Source organism: Notamacropus eugenii, chromosome 3 (assembly GCF_028372415.1).
Source record: "Notamacropus eugenii isolate mMacEug1 chromosome 3, mMacEug1.pri_v2, whole genome shotgun sequence".
NCBI lineage: Eukaryota > Metazoa > Chordata > Mammalia > Diprotodontia > Macropodidae > Notamacropus > Notamacropus eugenii.
In genome coordinates this window covers 486,958,337-486,980,758 of record NC_092874.1, presented here as the reverse complement: position 1 = coordinate 486,980,758, position 22,422 = coordinate 486,958,337, and the positions used below count along the sequence as shown (strand labels likewise).

The window sequence follows — 22,422 nt, the reverse complement described above, 5'->3', positions numbered from 1 at the left end:
ATAAAACCAGCCATGATGTGCCTTGTTTGGAGTGGCAGCCATGCTGTGGGACCACAACAAACTCACGTGAAAGGTTTGGAGGGGTCATCAAAGTTCAGGACGCCCAACCGGGGGCTGGTGGCAACCCCTGCTCTCCCTCTGCTCAGTGATCTGGAAAAATTGTCTCACCTCATGCTCACAGAGCTGTTGTGGGGAAAGCATTCTACAAACTTGTAAGTGCCATATAAATTGGTCTGTGTTATTATTGTGATGGTGATTCTTCCATTGGCACAGTAACCAAAAGTTAGCTTGTGTGTGTATGATCTGAGGAATCTGGGTTAAAGGTGCTGCAGCTTTCCCTGGATACAGAATCCTGTTTTAAGTGCATCTGCTTATTTCGAGTGTCTGCTGGAGTTGCCATCTGGCCTCCTTCCTCCCAGAAATCTGGCACTCAGAATGGAATGAGCAAGAACACAGTAAGGATTCCTACCACAGAGCAGCCCAAGCATGCTGGTTCAATGAGGTGGCCTCAGGGAGAGCTTCTTGTCCATAGACACATGCCAGCTCTCCTCCAGAGGGCTGAAGGCTCACCATGCCCTGAATCCCAGGATCCTGGCAGGCCAGCACATCCCAAAGGAAGCTGCTGGAAGTCCCTTGCCTCCACCCAGGTTGTAGAACCCAAACTCAGGGTTGTAGTCCAGGCTGGGAAGTCAGATAGCTGCTCTACACCCTGATTAGAGGGTCAGAACTTGACGTCTCCAGATTCTTCTGTGACTCCAAGAGAGAACACTGAGTGAAATCAGGCTTCCCAGGGAGAGTTCCCCGCAAGGGAATCTCTCCTCCTTCTTAAATGATCTTCGATTGACTTTTCTGTGCCCATGCTCCATCCTCCTTGCAGAATGGAAGCCCCTTCAGATCTTTTGCCTTTGTGCCCCCAGGTACCTACTCATAGTAGGTGCCTCATCAATGCTTATTGGATTGAACTGGATGCTCCTTTCTTAACTAGATTCCCTTTCAAACAGGTCCCTTGTGCTTCAACTCTACACTGACTCCCTGCTGTCTCCATGCTGATGGCATTCTCACACCCAAAGTTCTCCTGGGATGCTGGGGACAAACTCATTGAGGGAGACTCCAGGATCTCTCACTATTTCTTCACACACATTCACACATCTGCCACTTGTACAAGGGACCCAAAAGTCTGTCTCAGCTCTCAACCCATGACCTTGTGTATCCATATCGATAGTACCAGGTGACATGGGATGAGTGCAACAAGTAGGAAAGGAAATCATGAACTGAGAAAGGGGCTTCGATTTGAACAATTGCCATTGGAAACCACAGGCAGAAGCCCAGTTTTGATTTCCTCAGACTTGGTTAAATCTGGGGGACTGGAGTTGAAGGTGCTACTCACCAGCTGTTCTCAGGCTCACTCCCAGAAGCAGACTGATTTGGCTCCTTCCCTGCCTGCTCTCTCCCTCTAGGGAGGTGGCTCAGATCCTCACTTTATCACATGTCACTTGCCATGACTGGGCCAGAGAGTGCCCAGTTCAGAGGGGATCTACAGTTCCATCAAGGAGATACAGCCAAAGTCCTAAATGCAATGTCACTGGGGGGTGCTTATGCCTTCAATAAAAAGACATCTTTTAAAAACTAATTTTAATAAATCTCATTGGTATTCTTTGTTTTTAAATGACCCGAATTTGTCCCCATATCCCTCCCCACCTTCAGCTATTCCAAATAACAAAGAATATTTTTAAAGAAAAAAAGAGAGAAAGAGAAGAGAAAATTCATCAAAACTGATCAACATATCAAAGTAGCCTGAGAACATAAGCCAAGTTCCCTCCTGTCCTGAGAAGCTCTGAGAGCCATCTTATCCTGCCTCCTCGATGGAGGCACACATCTTGCAGTGGTCACTTTCCACATTGGGTAGGAGTTCTTCTCTCCATTGACATCGTTGTTTTCTTGACTCTACTGACTTTCCTCTGCGTCAGCTCAGGTCAGATTCACTATGACTCACAGAGCAGCAATCTTGCACCCATTACATGACCTGTCTTAGCCATTCCCCAGTCAATGTTTCCGATTCTTCACCACCACAAAAAAGTGTCTATGCCTAACAGTGAAATACTCTGGGTCACAGAGTAAGCAGCCACTTAATTTACATTCAATTGCTTTCCAGAATGGTTGCACTGATTCACTGTTCAGGCCACAATCAGACATTTTCAACAAAGATCCCAGTCTTCCATCTGACCACCCTTGACTAGGCTACTTCTCAATATGACTATGCTGTATATGACAAATTAAGAAGAATTCAACCCCTTCTGTGGGCTCAAAGACCAGAGTCACAGCAGTGACACAATGGTCAATTTAGGCTGGAGGGCAGGAAAATCTCTCTCAAATGCATGCTGTCCAAGGACACAACAGAGGCTGTGAGTAGGGTTTGGATTTGGGGGCTGGATGACCATATGTCCAGTGTGTGATGGTGGAGATTCTTTAGGGAGTCTGGGTTGGATCAGATGGCTGCTGAGGCCTTTCACAACTCTGAAATTCCATGGTTCCATCATTTGCAATTCAATTGGCTTTAGAATGTTTCATAAGTAGCATCTTTCAAGGGGCAGAGCCAAGATGGCAGAGTAGAAAGACACACACACTCTAGCTCTTCCCCCACAGCCCATAAAATACCTGTAAAAACGACTCTAAACAAATTCTAGAGTAGCAGAAGCCACAAAACAACAGAGTGAAAGAGATTTCCAGCCCAAGGTACCCTGGAAGGTCGAAAGGAAAGGTCTATTGCACAGGGCGCAGAGCACAGCACAGCACATGGAGCCCAACCCAGTCTTGGCCGAGTGGCACCAGCAGGAACAGGCCTCAGGGGCAGAATCCCTAGCAGCACTAGCAATTCTCAGACCCCTCAGCCCACAAATGTCAAAGACAGCTTCAAAGGTCAGGAAGAAAGCTTTTTCATCTGGGTGAGAAGGGAGCAGGGTCCTCCACTAGCCCTGGCCCCAGGTGGTGGTGGCAGCTGTGGTGGCAATAGCAGCAGCAGTAGAATCCATTTTTTGAGCCCTTGGCCAAAAGCCCCTGGGGAAATTGAGCCACTGATCTCGGTCTCAGCCCTGAGTGGCAGCCCAGGGTGATGAAGAGTGCTGGCGGGTGTGGTGGAGCTGGTGGACACTCTGGAGAGGGAATTCTACTTGCAGATCCTGGGCAGAAGAGTGCTTGTGGTTGCTCCCAGACCACACTGCAGGCCGGGAAAGGGGTAAACTCCTCTCCCTTGATTGTGCCACCTTGGAGGAACTGAGAACTTACAGATCCCCAGAGTATACCCTCCTCTTGACAAAGGACCCAAAAGTCAAGTAACTGACTGAGAAAATGCCCAAATAAGGGGGAAAAAAAGACTAGAGAAGGTTAATTTCTTGGTGAACAGGTATTTTATTCCATCCTTTTGGATGAGGAAGAACAATGCTTACTATAAGAGGCCTCCAAAATAAATATGCAATGGTCTCAGACCATGGAAGAGCTCAAAAAGGATTTTGAAAATCAAGTAAGAAAGGTGGAGGAAAAATTGGGAAGAGAAATGAGAGCAATGCAAGAAAATCATGAAAAGCAAGTCAACAGCTTGCTAAAGGAGACCAAAAAAAATGCTGAAGAAAATAACACCTTGAAAAATAGACTAACTCAATTGGCAAAAGAGGTCCAAAAAGCCAATGAGGAGAAGAAGACTTTAAAAAGCAGAATTAACCAAATAGAAAAGGAGGTGCAGAAGTTCACTGAAGAAAATAATTCTTTAAAAATTAGATTGGAACAGATGGAGGCTAATGACTTTATGAGAAACCAAGAAATCACAAAACAAAACCAAAAGAATGAAAAAATGAAAGATAACATGAAATATCTCATTGGAAAAACAACTGACCTGGAAAATAGATCCAGGAGAGACAATTTAAAAATTATGGGACTACCTGAAAGCCATGATCAGAAAAAAAGAGCCTAGACATCATCTTTCATGAAATTATCAAGGAAAACTGCCCTGAGATTCTAGAACCAGAGGGCAAAACAAATATTGAAAGAATCCACCAATCACCTCCTGAAAGAGATCCGAAAAGAGAAACTCCTAGGAATATTGTAGCCAAATTTCAGAGTTCCCAGGTCAAGGAGAAATTATTGCAAGCAGCTAGAAAGAAACAATTCGAATATTGTGGAAATACAATCAGGAAAACACAAGATCTGGCAGCTTCTACATTAAGGGATCAAAGGGCTTGGAATTTGATATTCCAGAAGTCAAAGGGACTAGGATTAAAACCAAGAATCACCTACCCAGCAAACTGAGTATAATACTTGAGAGGAAAAAATGGTCATTAAATGAAATAGAGGACTTTCAAGCATTCTTAATGAAAAGACCAGAGCTGAATAGAAAATTTGACTTTCAAACACAAGAGAAGCATGAAAGAGAAATCATAAGAGACTTACTAAAGTTGATCTGTTTACATTCCTACATGGAAAGATAATATTTGTAACTCTTGAAACTTTTCTCAGTATTTGAGTAGTTGGAGGGATTATACATGTATAGATATAGAGACAGAGAGCACAGGGTGAGTTGAATAGGAAGAGATCATATCTAAAAAAATAAAATTAAGGGATGAGAGAGGAATATATTAGGAGGAGAAAGGGAGAAATGGAATGGGGTAAATTATCTCTCATAAAAGAGTCAAGAAAAAGCTTTTTCAATAAAGGGGAAAAGGAGGAGGTGAGAGGGGGGAAAGTGAAGCTTACTCTCATCATATTTGACTTAAGAAAGGAATAGCAAGCACACTCAATTTGGTATGAAAATCTATCTTACACTACAAGAACATAGGGGAGAAGGGGATAAGCAGAGTTGGGGGGATGATGGAAGGAAGGGCAAATGGGAGGAGGGAGCAATTAGAAGTAAACACTTTTGGAGAGGGACAAGGTCAAAAGAGGGAATAGAAGAAATGGGGGGCAGGATAGGATGGAGGGAAATAGTTAGTCTTACACAACATGACTATTATGGAAGTCACTTGCAAAACTGCACGTGTGGCCTGTATTGAATTGCTTGCCCTCTCAGTGGGGATGTGTGGGGAGGGAGGAAGGAAAAGAAGTTGAAACTGAAGGTTTTAGGAACAAATGTTGAGAATTGTTTTTGCATACAACTGGGAAATAAGAAATACAGGTAATGGGGTATAGAAATTTATCTTGCCCTACAACACAAGAGAGAAGATGGGGATAAGGGAAGGAAGGAGTGCTAGAAGGGAGAACAGTTTGGGGGAAGGGGTAGTCAGAATGCATGGTGTTTGGGGGTGGGGGAGGAGAGAGATGGGGAGAAAATTTGGAACTCAAAATTTTGTGGAAATGAATGTTGAAAACTAAAAATAAATAAATAAACATTTTTAAAAAATAAATAAAAAAAATAAGTAGCATCTTTCTCTGTGTCAAATATAGGTTACACAAATTTCAAAAGTTTCGGTGTTAAGTGACCAGAGAAGAAAAGAGTGTGGCTAGGCATCCGAGACTTATCCAAATAGTGGCAAACCAACAGCATCTGAATGTAAAAGGGGTGATGGAGGGAAGAGACTCAGGAGGTGGAGAGGGGACCTTCTCCAAGAGCCTATCTTTCAGACTTCCTCTTTAATCATTGCTTCCACTTCCAATGGACTCTGGTGCCAACTTTGGCTGTTGAGGGCACTTCTAAGGGTTCTATTGACCTTTCCAAGTTCACATGACCTGGCCAATTCCACCTCTGGAGACCTCTTCACCTGAAATCAGCATTCCATCATCTTCAGCAAAGTCGTGGGGTTTTCAAGTTGGAAGGAACCTCAGAAATCATCTCTTCTCTCATTTTACAAATGAGGAGAAAGGAATGTGGCCCAAGCTGTGGGAAGCATTTGAGACCTTTGCTTCTGAGTATCCACTGATTAGGATGGATAAAAGGGGCTTGGTGAGGGGGTAGAAAATCACAACGAATGTGGGAGGGTGGAGGGCCAAGACAAACTCAGACACTCCCCTCATTTATCTGGCCCAAGTCACATGTCACTCCTCTGAGTCAAGGCACCATGCCTCCAGAAAGCCCTTCCTCTGACCCCATCTGCTTTCTTTGTTCTCTTTTATTGCCTTTGTCCTACTATGCTCTTCATTAGAATGACCCCCAAACTGGACTTGTTTCCCTTCTACTCTGTAAAGACCTTGAAGAAGAGCTTTGTTCAACTTGATCATCAGAGCAGGCATTCAGGATGTAGGAATTATACTAACAAGTGATGCCTGGGCACCAGATAATGGTGCTAGACAAGGGGGGAGAGTGCCCTCACTTTCCAAATTAACATCATCTCAGGGCACTGTGTAGAATTTGGCTCCATTTACATCTGGGAAATTGTCCAATGAAAGCATGTAAATAGGACAGGAAATCCCAAGAGAAACCCAAGGGGCAATGAGTGAGTGGTATTTCATAGCAGCCTTTCTGGGTGAAAAATTGTGTTCATGAGGATCATCCAGGGAAGGGTTTTTGTTTCCAGTGGAGAAAAAGTCACCTAGCAAACCCGGGTCTGCATGCATCAGTTTGTGGAATATTCTTCATCCTGGCCTCATCCTTCATCACGGCTCAACTCAGGGGAGCCGGTCATCAGAAAACAAGACCCTTTATGCCCCAGCTGCAACTGTGGCTGCCCTGAGGCCTGGGGGCTGCCCCACCAAGCAGGTGTGCTCTGTGGAACATGCCAGGGGAGGCTGTTACTGGAGGACCCAGGGGCCGCTAAGGAGCCAGGGCTGCCAACCTCATAGTCCCTGTTCCAAGGAGGCCTCTGCATTCATTTCCCTCCACCCCTCCCCTGGAATTAGAAAATGGTTTGAGCCCAACAGCAAGGTAGGTGTGCAGGGTCTGGAAGTTTGCCCTGCAAGGTGGTTGTTTGTTTGGACAGCAACAGGGTCTACATAAAGGGGAAATAGGAATTCCTCCATTTTCCTCCCACTCCCTGGTCTGTGTGCATTTCCCAAGTGAAAGGTTGCTCTCTTGCCTTCTTCTCCTTCCATGCTGCTTTCTCTCCCCATCAGCTTTCCCCATCCACCACCTCCTCTCTGAACCTTGGAGACCATGAGTAACCCCAGGGCTCATGATGGCAGAATACCCACAATGCCCTTGGAGGCTTGGTCTGTGATTTGGGGGCCAAGCCAGACTCAGGAAGGACCCTTCTCAAAGAGGCTAAGCTCATCTGGGAGGCAGCAGGAGGAGCCAGTTGTACTGCACTCCCAGGTGCTCTCTCTTCTCCTGATGAGACCAGCTCCTTCCTAGGGGCCACCAGACACAAAGAATTCTGATCCCCAGAAGTGAAGGAAGCAAAGTTTAACCAGAAAGTCAGTCAGTCAAAAGACGATTATTAAGCCCCTACTATGCGCTAGGCATTGCTCTAAGTGATAGGGATACAAAAAGAGGCCAAAGTCAGCCCCTGTTCTCGAGGAACTCACAGTATCATAAAAATCTGAAAGAATAGGGATCTACTCCTAACCCCAACAGCATATGCAGTATTTCTTTTTTTGTTTTCAATCCTTAATAACCTTTTGTTTCACTGTAAATATCACCAAAACATTGCAGCGAATTTTCCTGACAGTAAACACATGCAAAATAAATAAATAAATAAATGAAAGCAACCTTTGAACAGAGACCAAAGGGCTTCAAGAAAATGGAGAAAGGAAAAGTCACAAGAGAGTCTATATTTCAATCAAAATTCCCCTCCAAAATTGCCATGGAAATACCAAAAAGAAGAAAAATCATCAGCGACCTCCCCCAGAAGATTTAAAACCACCCAAAGTAATTAGCAGTCTCAGGAAGACACAGTAAAAAAAATTCACGTGCAGTAAAAAAAACATTGAGGCTAAAATGTCAGAAGAAAAATCTGCAGAAATAGCCTGAGGGGGAGCACTGGAAGCAAACCAAAAAATTATTCAAGACATAAGGAATGAAAAGAAGAAAAGGAATTAGCAAGAAAATCATGAGCTGAAATAAGGAAGGAGGTAGAGCTGTTACATGGGAAGGCAGAATAGCAGAAAATAGAGTTTAAGTGAAAAACCAGAAAATAAGCAATAGTTAGGAGATATTTGGCCCAACTGTATGCCAATAAAACTGAAAATCTAAGTGAAATGGATGAATATTTACAAGAATATAAATTGCTCAGATTAATAGAAGAAATAAAGTACTCAAATAACCTTGTTTTAGAAAAAGTAATTGAACAAGCCATCAGTGAACTCCCTAAGAAAAGTTCTCTAGGGCCAGATGGATTTGCAAGTGAACTCTACTATATAAATTTTTTGAAAAAAATAGGCAAAGGAGTCCTACCAAATTCCTCTTATGACACAAATATGGTTCTGACACCTAAACCAGAAAAAGCCAAAATAGAGAAAAAAAATTATAGACCAATGTCCCTAATGAATATTGATGAGAAATTTTAAGATAAAATATTAGCAAAGCAATTACAGCAATTTATGAGGATAATATACTATGTTCTGGTGGGATTTATACCAGAAATGCAGGGCTGGTTGAACATTAGGAAAATTATCAGCATAACTGACCATATTAATAACAAGACTAACAGAAATTATATCATTATCTCAATAGATGTGGGAAAAACTTTTGACAAAAACAGTACCCATTCCTATTAAAAACACTAGAGAGCATAGGAATAAATGGAGTTTTCTTTAAAATGATTAGTCTCTCTCTAAAACTATCAGCAAGCATTATATGTAATGAGGACAAGCTAGAAGTCTTCCCAATAAGGCAAGGGGTGAATTATATAAGGAGTGAGTTATTATACTAGAAATGTTAGCTTTAGCAATAAGAGAAGAAAAAGAAATTGAAAAAATTAGAATAGGCAAAGAAGAGACAAAGCTATCACTCCTCTTTAGAGATGATATGATGATATACTTAGAAAACCTTAGAGAATCAACTAAAAAACTACTTGAAACAATTAACAACTTTAACAAAGTTATAGGATATAAAATATACTGACAAATCATCAGCATTTCTATATATTGCCAACAAAGCCCAGCAGCAAGAGATAGAAGAGTAATTCCATTTAAAATAACTGTAGACAATATAAAATACTTGGGAGTCTACCTGCCAAGAGAAACCCAAGAACTATATGAACACAATGACCAAATACTTTTCACACAAATAAAGTCAGATCTAAACAATTGGAAAAATATCAATTGCTCATAGGAAGGCAGAGATAACATAATAAAAATGTCAATTCTACTTAATTTAATTTACTTATTCTGTGCCATATCAAACCACTAAAAAATTATTTTATGGAGCTAGGAAAAACAATAACAAAATTCATCTGAAAGAATAAAAGGTCAAGAATATAAAGAGAATTAATGAAAAAAAATTAAAAGTAAGGTGGCCTGGGCATACCAGACCTAAAACTGTATTAAAAAGTGGCAATCATCGGAACTATTTGGTTCTGGCTATGAAATAGAGTGGTGGATCAGTAGAATAATTTAGGTACACAAGACACAGTTGTCAACAACTGTAGTAATCTACTGTTTAAAAAACCCAAAGACCATAGATTCTGGGATAAGAACTCACTATCTGACAAAAACTGCTGGGAAAACTAGAAAATAGTATAGCAGAAACTAGGCATGGATCAACATCTCACACCATGTACCAAGATGGGGTCAAAATAAGTGTATGATTTAGACATAAAGGATGATAGGAAGGATGAAAGGAAGCAAATTAGGAAAGCAGGACATAGTTTACCTGTCAGATCTAAAGAGAAGGGAAGAATTTATGACCAATCAAAAGAGAACACTATGAAATGCAAAATGGATAATTGTTATTACTGAAGTGGACATTATTTCCCCTCCCCCCCAGAGTCCCTGGGTTGAGAAATGTCTGTTGAGTTTCTAGGCAGGGTTGGGCCTAGTAGCCACTTTCTGTTAGTGGCTACACTTTCTGTTGTACCCCTTTGCCTAGCAGCTGCCTGGGCCCCCCTCTCTGTTGTACCCCTTTGCCTAGCAGCTGCCTGGGTCCCCCTCTCTATTGTACCCCTTTGCCTAGCAGCTGCTTGGGCCCCCCTCTCTGTTGTGCCCCCTTGCCTAGCAGTACCTAGGAACCCCTGTCAAAACTGTTCTGTGAAAAATGTGTGCTATTGGAACCGCAAGGCTGTACCAGGAGGTGCTAAGATGCTTAAAAGGCACACACACCTTTGTTCAGGGCTGCCTCTTCGGAGGACAGCCGCCGGCTGATAAAGATGCTCCCATATTCTCAATTGACTTTTGCCTGTGCCTGTCTCAGTCTGTCCATTACAATTACATTAAACTAAAAAGGTTTTGCACAAACAAAACCAATGCACCCAAAATTAGAAGAAAATCAGAAACCTGAAACAATTTTTATAGGCAATATTTCTCATAAAGGCCTCATTTCTCAAATATATAAAGAACTGAGTCAAATTTATGAGAATACAAGGCATTTTCCAGTGATAAATGATCAAAGGATATGAATATGCAGTTTTCAGAGGAAGAAATGCAGCCACTGTCCTTAGAGCTGTTTGTGGCCTTTCAGAGTCTCAGCTTTCCCATCTGTATCCCACATCGTCTGGCCCCACAGTCCAGCAGAACCAGCCTTCAGGCTGCTCCTCACACACAGCCTTCCACCTCCCTCCTGCATGAAGCCTCTGCTGATCCCCAGCTGGGGCCAAATAACCTGTTGTCTATCTCAGACACACATGCTGGATTTACTTCTATGCTTATACATGGGGTTCCCCACACACACTTTCTCCCCTGAAGAGCGGGCCCTAATCTGTTCTTGCCTCTGTACCTTTAGTATCTAGCACTGGTATGTTGTACATAGTAAGTGCTTAATAGATACTTGGAGACTGAACCCAGCAGCAGTCTAAGGAATAAGCAGGCTGTATGATACGATGGATAGAGAGCTGGCCTCAAGGCCCACATGCAGCCTTGGTCACTTATTAGAGGCCTGATTGTGGGCAAGATAGCTAACATCGCTTTAAGGGAGCCCAATGGCAAAGTGGGATTAGGAAGCCCTGAGTTCAAATACTTCCACAGATACTTCCTAGATGGTGACCCTGAACAGGTCATCTAACCTTCCTCAGCCTCATTTATAAAATGGTGCTGATGACAACAGCACCTACCTTTGGGGGCTGTTGTTGCAATGTTCAAATGAAATAACTTCTGCAAAGTGCTTGCAGACCTGGAAGCCCATGGTCTGAACTGCTCTGGTTAGAATTGCACCATACTCTCCCCACCAGGTCTGAGCTGGTCTCTGGGACCAAACAGATTTTGGTGACTTCTAGCCAGTGCAAGAACAGCTTCAGAGCAGAGCTCAAGTTAGCAGGCCAGATCAATTTCTTGGGTTCGTTTAGCGTGCTCCCTCCTCTCTTTCGGAAACCCCTCGCCATGTGAAGCCAGTAAGAAGTCCATTTGTTTCTTGTTTTCTGCCTGATTGGGCACAGACCTCTCACTTGCTGCCTGTAGATATGACATCTGGGTTTCCCCCAGAGAAACATCCTCCCCTGTTTCTTCTCTGAGCCTTCTCTCATGAATGCACACCCGGGGGGCTTTTTCCTCCACCTGGTCTTCCCCACGGCCAGAAACACACCCTGTTTGGAAGCTGGGGGTGAGGGGTGGAATGTCAGGGCAGACCTAAGGAAGGTCTGCTAAAACCCCAGGTGCCAACTTCCCTGCTCACTACTGGCCCTGATCTCAAGTTCAAACTGAGTCAAAAAGCACCCCGGGTGTAGACTAATTGGTAGGGCCAGAACTGACACACACACACCCCCAGTAACATGACAGCATTTATCTTGGGTGGGCTCCATGCCCCTGGCAGGCCATCTGTCCTTCCTGCTTTCAGTTGTGACTCTCCCCTCCCAATAAAGAACTTGAGGGCATTGTGTTGGCTCCAAAGTCCCAACCTAATGGTAAAGCTGCTGTGAAGCATGGGGTGAGGTCTGGGAAGTCCCGGCTGGGGAAAGCTGCCCAGTGGATGTGATCTGTCCCCTTGTTCCCCAAGATTCTAGGTGGGCAAGGAGCGGTAGGAGTCCCTACCGTCAAAAGAGGCGCATTTATAGAAAGGCATAGACATGAGAAGCCGGGATAGAAACGCAACCACATCAGGGAGGGGTCCAGACCTCAATTCCTCAAGTCCAGGGGGCCCATGCAGCCAGCCCCGGCCCCGAGCTTCTACCCTTTCCTGAGTGCTTTCCTGTTTGCTACCTCAATCAGAGCTGCCAGAGCCCCAGGTGACTTTCCGAAAAACCATGTTTTTCACAACCAGAATAGAAACAGTTACAGCATGCAAGCCCCAAGGCAGAACCCAGTTTAGCTGCCTCTCTGGTTCTGTGCGCTGGATACCCAAAATGCCCTGCGGCTCTGCTCCCCTTTAGTCTCCTATCTGTGAAGCCAGGGAGGGGCACCTGGAAGCCTGCTCAGTGACTCCGATGCGCCCGGCGGGGCCCCCCACGCAGGCTCGAGGAGAGTCTGGACCCCCACTGCCACCCCCGTGGGGGCTCCACTTGTTCTGTCCATCAGCCTTGGACACAAAGTACCAGGGCAATTTGGTTCCTCCACTCCTCCCCAACCCAGGAACCACAGAAGCCTTGGTGGAGTGGGGGCTGCTCCCTGGGGAGCAGGAGGGAAGGGGCATTATGTAGCCTTGGGGCTAAGGATGGGGGTCATTTATAAGGCAAAAGCTCTAGAGAAAGTGAGTACAATGGCAAGAGCTGAAGTCAGACGGCCCGGGTTCAAATCCTGCCTCTGGTGCTTACTACCTGGAGGACCATGGAGAGCTCACATTCCCCAGCCTGAGTTTCCTCATCTTAGGAGCCTCCATAGGTGTGTTCCCCCTGTTGCTAGCAATAAATGACTCGGACTCGACAGATTTCAGTAAGGTGTTTTTACTAAGGTAGTAAAAATAGTTGGTACAAACTACCCTCCCCCAAAGTCTGTACTGCTGTCTCCCACAAGTATGGACAGGAGACAGGAGCGCTGACAAAGGAGAAACGACTTGGCACTCCTAGAAACGCCTCCGCTCGTTCGCAGGCTGTCCCCGCCAGCAATACGCGGAGTGACCATACCCTTCTCAAGGATCGTGCGCATGGAGTGAGGGACAGGAGGAGCTGGGAGTTCAGAACCCTGGAGGTAGCGGTGATGGGGCATAGCCACCAACTAACCTCCGTCCATGGCTGCCATGGGGCTGAGGAGTAAATGCCACGCAGGCGGCGGGCACTGAGGGGCAGGGGCTTGGGGGACATGATCCTGTGCACTGGCGTCGCCAAGGACGAGGGCAGGGGCTGGAGTGGAGGGAGATGAGCACCACCAAGAACTTAACCAGATAAGGAAACGCTGCTGAAGACTGGCCACCGAGTGGGGCAGCCCTGAGGGATCAGGAGTCTTCCTGCTCTCTGCTCCAGGCTCCATCAGAGACAAGGTGAAGATGCCTTGGTGTCTCCAGAAGCACCAGAAGATGAAACCAGAGAGAAGTCTCGGATGAAGGGGAGACGGGGAAATGCAGGGGTTTTTTTTCATGTTTTGTTGATATCTTTATCTCAACATTGAGTCACTGTGGGGTAGTGGATATGAAATGCTGGTCTTAGCGTCAGAAAGATGTGAGTTCAAGTCCTGCCTTGAACACTTACTGGTTGTGACCTTAGGCAAATCACAATTTTTCTTTACCTGTAAAATTAGGACATTGGACTCGAAGATCTCTAAGGTTCCTTCCAGCTCAACATCCAAGACCCTATGGTCCAAATACATATAGCCCTTCCCCTCTCCAATGAGCTCTGCAGGTGAGTTTATTAACCACAGAACAGGGGCAGTGTGAGACTGACAAGGGAGGGAGAGTTGGGGGCGAGCAAGGGGTGGGGTTTCCACACTGGCAGATGACCACTTTTCATCCCAGGAATTCTTGGGGAGGTGGTCCAGGAGTGGAAGGAGAAGGGATGGGACTCTTCTCCTCAGTGATCCTGGCACAACAGACCCCTTGGGTGTCCTGAGGGAGCAGGGGATCAGTCTGTTCCCTCCCCCAGTCCCAGAGACAAATCAGGCCCCAGGCACTCAACATCCCAGCCAGGGTTGGTGTTCCAGGCCGTGGTCCTGATGGACAGAGGTCAAGGAAGCCTAAAGCAGCTTTCCTCAGATGGTTCACGGGCACAGGAGAGGCTTTCTCTGAAGCAGATCACAAGGGGCCTCCAAAACCCAGGCCCTAAGAGGAATGCCAGTGTACAGGCATTCTGACTCCAAGTTCTGTGAAAACAGGCAGCCTGAACTAATAGGGAAGAACAGTGATTTTCAGCTTTTCTCCAGACCTTGCCTGGAAATAACCCCCACCCCGGAGGCCCTGCCTCTCTCAGCCCTGCCCATCATAATTACCACAATTACCTCCTTTCCTTAAAAAGCAATGAAAGTTGTGGCTGGAGCTCATTCCTATGGATGGCTCCCCCAAATTAAATGAACTATCAAAGCACTGAGGCACATGAACAAATCCTTCAGAGCCTTTCCCCCTCTCTCTCTCCAAGGAAATCATCAACTGCTTTTCCCCCTGGTCCAGCCTCAGGGAGAGACCTCCAGTTCTGGTTAGGCATCTGAGAAAACTCAGGCAGGGTTAGCTGCCCAAGCCCGAAGCCATTCTTCTAAGGGGGAGGCCAGACTGTCCTCACAAAGGCAAGGAGCAGTCAGAGGGTCCCCAACAGGGCAAGCCAGCCAGGGCATCTCATTAGCAAGGCAAAATAGAGAGACATGTTATTTTAAGTACTATGTGTGTGTATACACATATACAGTCATATACAGCGTGTCCCAAAAGTGCAGCTTTGATTTTTAACAACTCCAGAAGTAAAAATGTTATCACCATCTTAAACATTTTGAAAGGTTATTTTTTTTAGATATTGGTGTTTCTTATTAAAATTATATAAAATAACTATCTTATCCTAGACATTGCTAGAGTTGATTCTGAATTCTATGAAAACTTTTATCGACAGCTGTTTGGGGGCCGAAAGGATGCCTTTGTGACCCGTCATCCAAAGAACGTGGCTTTGATGACATCTGACCACACAAGAAAAAGTCTCATGGAGATGATCAGGTGGCCAAGGTGGCCCCCAAGAGGAGTACCTGCTTTGCCCATCGATCCACTGATCTGAAGAAACAGCCTCCAGCAACTGTATGAGGACTGCCTGCCCACCCGGTCAAAATTAAAAATGTAGATTCAAAATCCACAAAGCCACGTGTAAACAAAACATGAGCAATTAAGCTTTCAAAGTGTTTTTGTGTTTGGAGCCTTTCTACTTCTGAAGTTAAAGGTTAAATCTGCGTTCAGACTTTTGGGAAACCCTGTATGTCATGTATATTATATCGACAAATATATGTTAAAATGTGTTGATATGCACATTGTATGTATATATTGTGTATATACACACATTATACATGTTAATCCATGTCTGTGTGCAGTTATATTGTGTGGTGTTTCTGTGTGCACATGTTATACATGTAAACATACTTTGTTACATGCACAATGTAGGTTGTTGTCCTTCATCTTCAAAGAGGACCAAAGTGACATCACCATTGTGTGTCCAACTGTGGCTGATCAGACCAATGAGAGCGTGGAATGCTCTACTGCAGGCTGGGTACAGATAGTCCATGTGAACATTTGGGGTGGATATCCCAAATCTGCGCATCCAAAGTTTACTTTGTGCGGCCTCAATTCTGCTTCACTCAAAGAGCACAACACCCTTTCTGATGTGGGCACGCCATGCTGAGCTTTCCTGTGCCAGTGTCTCCCATGTCACACAGTCAAATCCAAAATTCTTGAGAGACCTTGAGAGTGTCCTTGTATCGTTTCTTCTAGCCACCATGCGATTGCCTGCCCCCATGCAAGTTCTCCATAAAATAAGTCTTTTTGGCAAGCGTATATTTGGCATTCGAACAACATGGCCAGCCTATTGGAGTTACGGTCTCTGAAGCTTAGTTTGAGTACTTGGCAGTTCAGCTCGAGCAAGGACTTCAGTTTCTGGCACCTTATCCTGCCAGGTGATCCTCAGAATCTTCCTAAGACAGTTCCAATACATGCACATAATGTGCATGTGTATGTGCCTACTTTGGGGGCCCTCTAGCTCAGAGTGAATGTCAGTAGTAACTGTTTCTCTTGGCCAGCAACCCTGAGGGTCTTCCCTTCCCAGTTTGATTTTTTTTTATTAAAGGAGCCATCCCTTAACTCACTTCTTAAAGAGGCCATTCGCTGAATGGGCATTGCCTCACTCAAAATGAGAACTAAAAAGCCTTGGCTTTAAAGGGCCAGGGTTTCCCCTTGTCTCCTGGGCCATCTTCAGTCATCCAAATGAATACCTGGTCACTGGACCCAGCTGGCTCCAGAGGACAAAGTGAGGCTGGTGACCTTGAACAGCCCTGCCTCACCTAAACCCAATTCACTTGGATGTCATGGCATTACCTCCCCGACATCATGGTCCTCTTCGAGAATGAAAGACAAACCACACAATGTGTATGTCGATAATTTTATGCATGTTGTGTGCACCCTGTACATGTAAATCTAACATGTATACACTGAGTATACATGTATGTATTGTGCACTGTACATGTTACATATGTATTCAGGTTATGTGTATATAGGCATATGTACATAATAGTGTGTATATGTATAACATGTAAATATATGTGTTCATGTTTCACACATATACATATCAGCATTGGGTTAGGAGGGTTATTTCTCCTTTCCAGCCCCTTCAAGATTACTTTTCATCCAGTGTGGGAGGTGTGGGTTGCTTGTCTCCCCTGGTCACTTCAAGGCAGACCACCGAGTTTCCATTTGGTTTTTGTTTGCTCAATGCCCAGCACACAAGAGGGGCCTGATAAATGCATGTTGGTACATAAAAGGCCCTTCCCCCTTCGGCTGCCCCACACTGGGGCGCTTCCTGGGCTGGCTTTGTCTTTGGCTTCCCTTACACCAGCCCAGGGTGTCTGTCCCTTCAGCTTGGAATCATCCTCCCCAGAAGTTGTCCAAAGTGCATGCAGAGGTCACCAGCTACAGCACCGGCACCAACCAGGGAATCTCCCATTTGTCCCTCCCACACAAGGACTTCGCTATTTCTATGTGAGAGCAAGCAGGAAGTGTGTGTGCATGTGAGGGGTGGGGTGGGGGAGTGGGTCAGTCTGTCCTTGTACTCTGGATTTGTTCTGGTGTTGTTCACGTTGGCCATCTCTCGTTCCTCAGGAAGTCACAGCAGAGGTGGGCCGACCCTCGCTGCACCATTCTCGTTCTCACTACACCGACTCTCGCTACACCCTAAGGCAGCCTTGGGGAGAAGCCCCGCAGGCAAATCAAGGGCTGCGATGAGACCCACAAAGTTCAACAGTAGGACATGCCTCCCACTTGGAAGCATGCAGGTGTTCAGCACCACCACTCCCACCCACTGGAGCCCAACAGCTCACAGCTGTCCATCAGCACACAGCTGTCCATCCCCTAAGTCTGGTCTCAGATGTAGCAAGGCTTTCTTTTCTCTGGCGTAGTGGACAACTGCTTCTCAGAGATGGGAAAACTAATCACTCCAGAGCCCCCAACCCATCCCAGCGAGGAATGCTGGGGCTCCCCTCTGGGGTCCTGAGCTGAGCATCAGAGCTGAGGGGCTGTACAGTAAAGGGGGACCACCCTGGGTAACCTGGACTCCTCTAAAAGCACATGTGGCTGCCAGGCCAACCAGCAAAGCGCTGTGCACTCTGTGTAAAGGGTCCAAGTCCTCTCTTGGCTCGGTGATCCAGGAAGGTTCTGGGGCTGCACACAGGGCAGGAGCTGGGGGAGGAGGTGCCCCCACCCACTGGTACCAACCCTACCCCCAACCAGAGTGGACACTCCCCCAGAGAGTGACCCAGACCCAGACCACTGTCAGTAAGCAGAAAAGACAGCTGGTAAGAGAAACCATCTGGATTTATAAAAACTTGATAACAACAATATTTTTTTTTTGGCAAGTGAAATCTATAAAAATGTCTGGAATGAAACTGAGGACCAGAAAGAGACAGCTGCAGGGGGCGGAAGGGCCGGTGAGAGGCCCCGCAGGAGCAGCGACACAGTGGAGAGAAAGGGAATGACCGCAGCAGACAGCGGGACGGAGGGCAGCTGAGGGAGCACACTGCCTCTCTTCCCTTCAGGCACTCAAGGCAGGCTGGGGGGCATCGCAGATAGCTCCTCTCTCCACAGCATGCTCTGTGAGCCCCCATGTGCTCCGCGAAGGGTGGGCCACCTTCGTCATCCAAGACTGCACTGGACAGACGGATGGGTGGGCAGGCGTGGAGAGAGGACCGCAAATCTGCTGCCTGGGACAAACACTGGGAAGGAAGGGCAGCGTTGAACATCAGAAAGGGCTTTGAGATTATCCAGCATGAGGGGCCGGGGACTCACCTTCATTAGTACCAGGGGTGGGTGACCGCGTAAGGCAGGCTGAGCCGCAGGGCGCGGGGCCTCCCCCGGGAAAGGGCACAAAGAACAAGGACTCCACAGGACGGGGGAAGGACATTCCTGACCTAATGCTGAGGTAGACGCGTCTCAGTCAGCTCAGGAAACTGAGGCCGGCTGGCGAGGAAAGGCAGACTTTGTTCCCAGAGAGGGCTGCCTAAGAGAGACCATCCAACCCCTGACCCTCTCCCCGCGGCTCCGTGCAGCCCATGGGGGCGGTCCTGGGGGGCAGGAGATGGAGACAGGCATTGGAAGGACCAGGAGGGCATGGCTCCTGCTCCCACCCCCGGAGCATCCCTGTGTCTCACAGCACGGCACGCGGCGCCAGCTATTTACAAGTCATGCCCATGTGCCACCAACACAGGGTGGAAAAAGCGGCGCCAGAGGCTGCTCCGGAGGTTGGGCCAAGCCATGAGGGCTGGCCACCCCTCTCCACTGTTCTCGGGTACAGCGATACCTCAGGTGCAGGAGACCCCCTCAGGCTTCCAGAAAGCCAGGCCTGTGGGAGTTTAGTTTGTGAAATCCCCTTCCTGGGCAGTGAAGGCGGGCAAATGCGCAGGCAGGCGCTGGGGCCCGAGAGAACAGAGCAACAAACAGGAAAAAAGCAAAGGCCTGGCTGGCACCTTCTTTACACTATGTACACCCATGTGGTGGGGGTGCTGGCAGGGGTGTGGCTGGGGCTTCAGTATCTGCGGCGCCAGCCGCGCTTCTTGGAGAACCTCTTGGGCCGGAGCTCCCCAAAGTCTTCTACTTCATTCTCGTATTCATTTTCCTGAACAATGCCTGGGGAAAAGCCAGAGACAGACTTCAGTGAAGGGGCCGCCTGCCAGAGCCCACCAAGCTCATGCAACCGCCGGGGAGGCAGGCGAGGCAGCCCCTTGCCTGGCAGCAGCACCTGGCATCCGCTCTAGTGCCCTTGGAGAAGGCCCCAAGCACCAGCAGCTGCGTGTGCCCACGCGGTCACACACAGACATGCCCCTACATCAGACACACCCTCACCACACACATACACACACCCCTGTGTGCATGCCCACATTCACAACACATGCCTGTACACAGACTCCCTCACCATACACAGACACGTGTGTGCCCACTCATCACCTGCATGCACACAGACCCACCCTTACCACACATGCACACAAATGTGCATACACCCACATCACAGATGTCTACATTGTATGTACAGACACATCCTCACTGCACAGATACATGTTCACACCCACACTACATACATGCACACGTGTGTCTACACATACATGTGCATATTCACCATCACAGCTGGGGCATAAGAAACATCCTGCCCCAGCCGCACCAACACCCCTCACGGCCTAAGCACCTGCTGGGGGCCGGCACCAAGCCAAGACCCAGGTCGGGCCATGTTCCAACTCCATAGACCCCAGCGGCCTGTCCTCACCTGCCCTGCCCCAGTTCCGTGACACCAGCTTCCTGCAGGGGCCACACATGCTCATCATCTAGTGACCATGAACCATGGTTGGCACTTCGATGTGACCTCGCTGACCCCTGCCAGCATCCTGGAAGGCAGGGGCTATCATCCCGATTTTCTACTTGAGGAAACTGAGGCAAACGTCCAGATACAGAGTGCCTGAGGTAGAATTTGAACTCAGGTCTTCCTGACCCCAGACCTGAGACACACACGCATACAAGCACTCTTTTCCATGCATGATCTAAATCTTTATGACAAAAAGCCAGATACAGGAGACATCAGTCCCAAGCTGAGTGTCTGCGCTTCCGAGGTGGGGGATGCTGTCTGGCGTCCCTTTTTGTGGTGGCCAACACCGGCCCCAATCAGGTGCTTGCCAGCCTGGCGAGGCACGAGCCAGCCGTGAACCTCACAGCCTGTAAGAAAGGGCGAGCGCAGGGTAAGGCAGCCAAGCAGGATGAGGGGGCACCGTGCAAAGCAGGGAGCAGCCATCGGAAAGCCAGGCTAGCCTTGATGACCACTGTGGGCCCTCAATGGTGTGAAATCACAGTGGCGAGAAGGGGACAGCATTTATACAGCATCAACTGGGTGCCAGGTACCAATCCTCATGACAACACTGTGGGGAACCCATTTTACAGCAGGGGAGACTGAGGTGAAGCGGTTTGTCTGGGGCACAGCCCCAGGAAACGTGCCACTGTCCCTACACGGTGGGAGAGAGGACAAGGGTCCTTGCACTCAGACCCTCAGTGGGTGCCTGACCTCTTCAAAGCCCTTCTCCCACTCTTGGTTATCACTCTTCCAGAGGGTATGGCTAGGGGAGGGAGTGAATCCTTAACAAAGGGGATGCAAAGAGGTACCATGAAAAGTAGCACAAGGCCACTTGGTGCCAACAGTTCACATATTCTGCAGCCAGATTTCCACCACCAAAAGAGAGGGGATGACACATGCCAGGGAATGGGTCAGGATGGGACTCTCGGCTAACTCCACCTCAGATGGGCCAAGTGGAGACACTGAGCGTGTTCTCCAGAGTGTGTCTGAGTTGCAGAGCACCGCGGAGGAAAAAGCCTGGTATACGGACTCAGGAAGGGATGGTGGCATCCTCACCCAGAGGGGTCACCATGAATAAGGTGGGCCCTCTGCAAGACTTTAGGCTGGGGTGCCTCACCACAGGGGTCAGAGGAGAGACCCTCCACACACACATATACACACACACACGCACACAACACAGGACCCAGGCCAGTCTTCAGCAGGTACTTGTCTAGGACCCAGAAATGCAAGGAGAGACCCCTCAGAAGGGCCCAAAGGCACAAGTGTAACCAGCAGTGGACACCTCAAACTTTAGATGGGCCTCCCATGTGGGGTTCATTTCACTGCATCTGCTGTCTAGACCTCCAAAGCCCCAGAGCAGAGGCACCTCCACCAAAGGGAGAAGAGGTTGCACGGGACCACCCTAGCCCCAAAGACCTGCTTAGATGGTCCATCCTCCAGAAGGGGGGCCCAGAGGAAAACTAAGGCCCTAGAAAACACTCTGGCAAGGGAAGCTGGCCACAGGGCAGGGCTGAGTGGCCAGCCAACCTTGGAGGACATGGTCATGAGCTCCTAACATCAAATGAAGGGGCTCTTCCCATGAAGCTCTTGGGGACAGATGACAGATATTTAATGGCACTCCTCTGAATTAGCTTGGAAATCTCCTTCTCTACTCTAGGGCAGCCCCTTATCTTTTGGGGGCTGTAGTAAAGCTGGAGCTCAGCCAGGTAGGATGGCTATCTCAGCCATCACTACTGCTCATTTCATTTGTGATCCTCTGCGTTTTGGCTTTGTGCATTTAAAAAGATGATTCAAAGAAGAGACCCAAAGCTTCCCGTGACTCTCCAAGGCATCCCCAAGAGGAGAAAATTGACTCTCCAGGACAACATCGCCCCAGCTCAGGCAGCCTAGGACATCTCTCAGGTCTGAGGGCTTCTGGGAGACGTGGGATCATGGCAGGGTCAGGGGGTGGGGAAGAATCCAATCCATCAAGAGCCTTTACCCAGCCCCTACTATGTTCCAGGCAGTGCACAAAGCACTGAAGGTGAAAGGGGTACAACAATCTGACAGTCCCTGCATTCAAGGAGACCATGTGTGCAAGTGCAGGTCTGCACAGAACACAGGGAGAGCAGAGGGCACCTGGGAAAGGCGCCACGTGAAAGGGGACGCTTCAGCAGAGCGCAGACAAAAGTAGGCACCAGCAGAGGAACCCTCTATGGCGGAGGGTCTTGGCCTTGTTTGTCACCGACCCCTCGAGGACGTCATCTGAGGAAGCCAGGGACTCTTTCTCAGAATGTCCTTCAATATGTAAAATAAAATGAAGAGAATTACAAAGGAAAATATTAAATATTAAAACACAAATTCACAGACCCGGGTTAACAGGAAGGTTTGCAGGAAAGGAGCTGCACACTAATACATTGTTGGTGGAGCTGTGAAATGGTACAGCCACTTTGAAAAGTCATGTGGAATTACGCAGGTAAAATGACTAACATCCACACCCTGTGACCCAGAG

The 22,422-nt window shown here is 47.6% G+C and overlaps 1 protein-coding gene across 5 annotated transcripts in view; it reads right to left on the bottom strand.

Annotated features, from left to right (window-relative positions):
• Positions 1–17,899: 17,899 nt before the first annotated feature.
• Positions 17,900–22,422, bottom strand: part of TRANK1 (tetratricopeptide repeat and ankyrin repeat containing 1) — a 46,917-nt gene continuing 42,394 nt past the window's right edge. For all 5 annotated transcript variants that reach the window (XM_072599222.1, XM_072599224.1, XM_072599221.1 and 2 more), the window contains one exon: positions 17,900–19,225. In XM_072599222.1, coding sequence (XP_072455323.1) covers positions 19,125–19,225 — 101 coding nt within the window. In that variant the 3' untranslated portion in view covers positions 17,900–19,124. The remainder of the gene's footprint in view (positions 19,226–22,422) is intronic.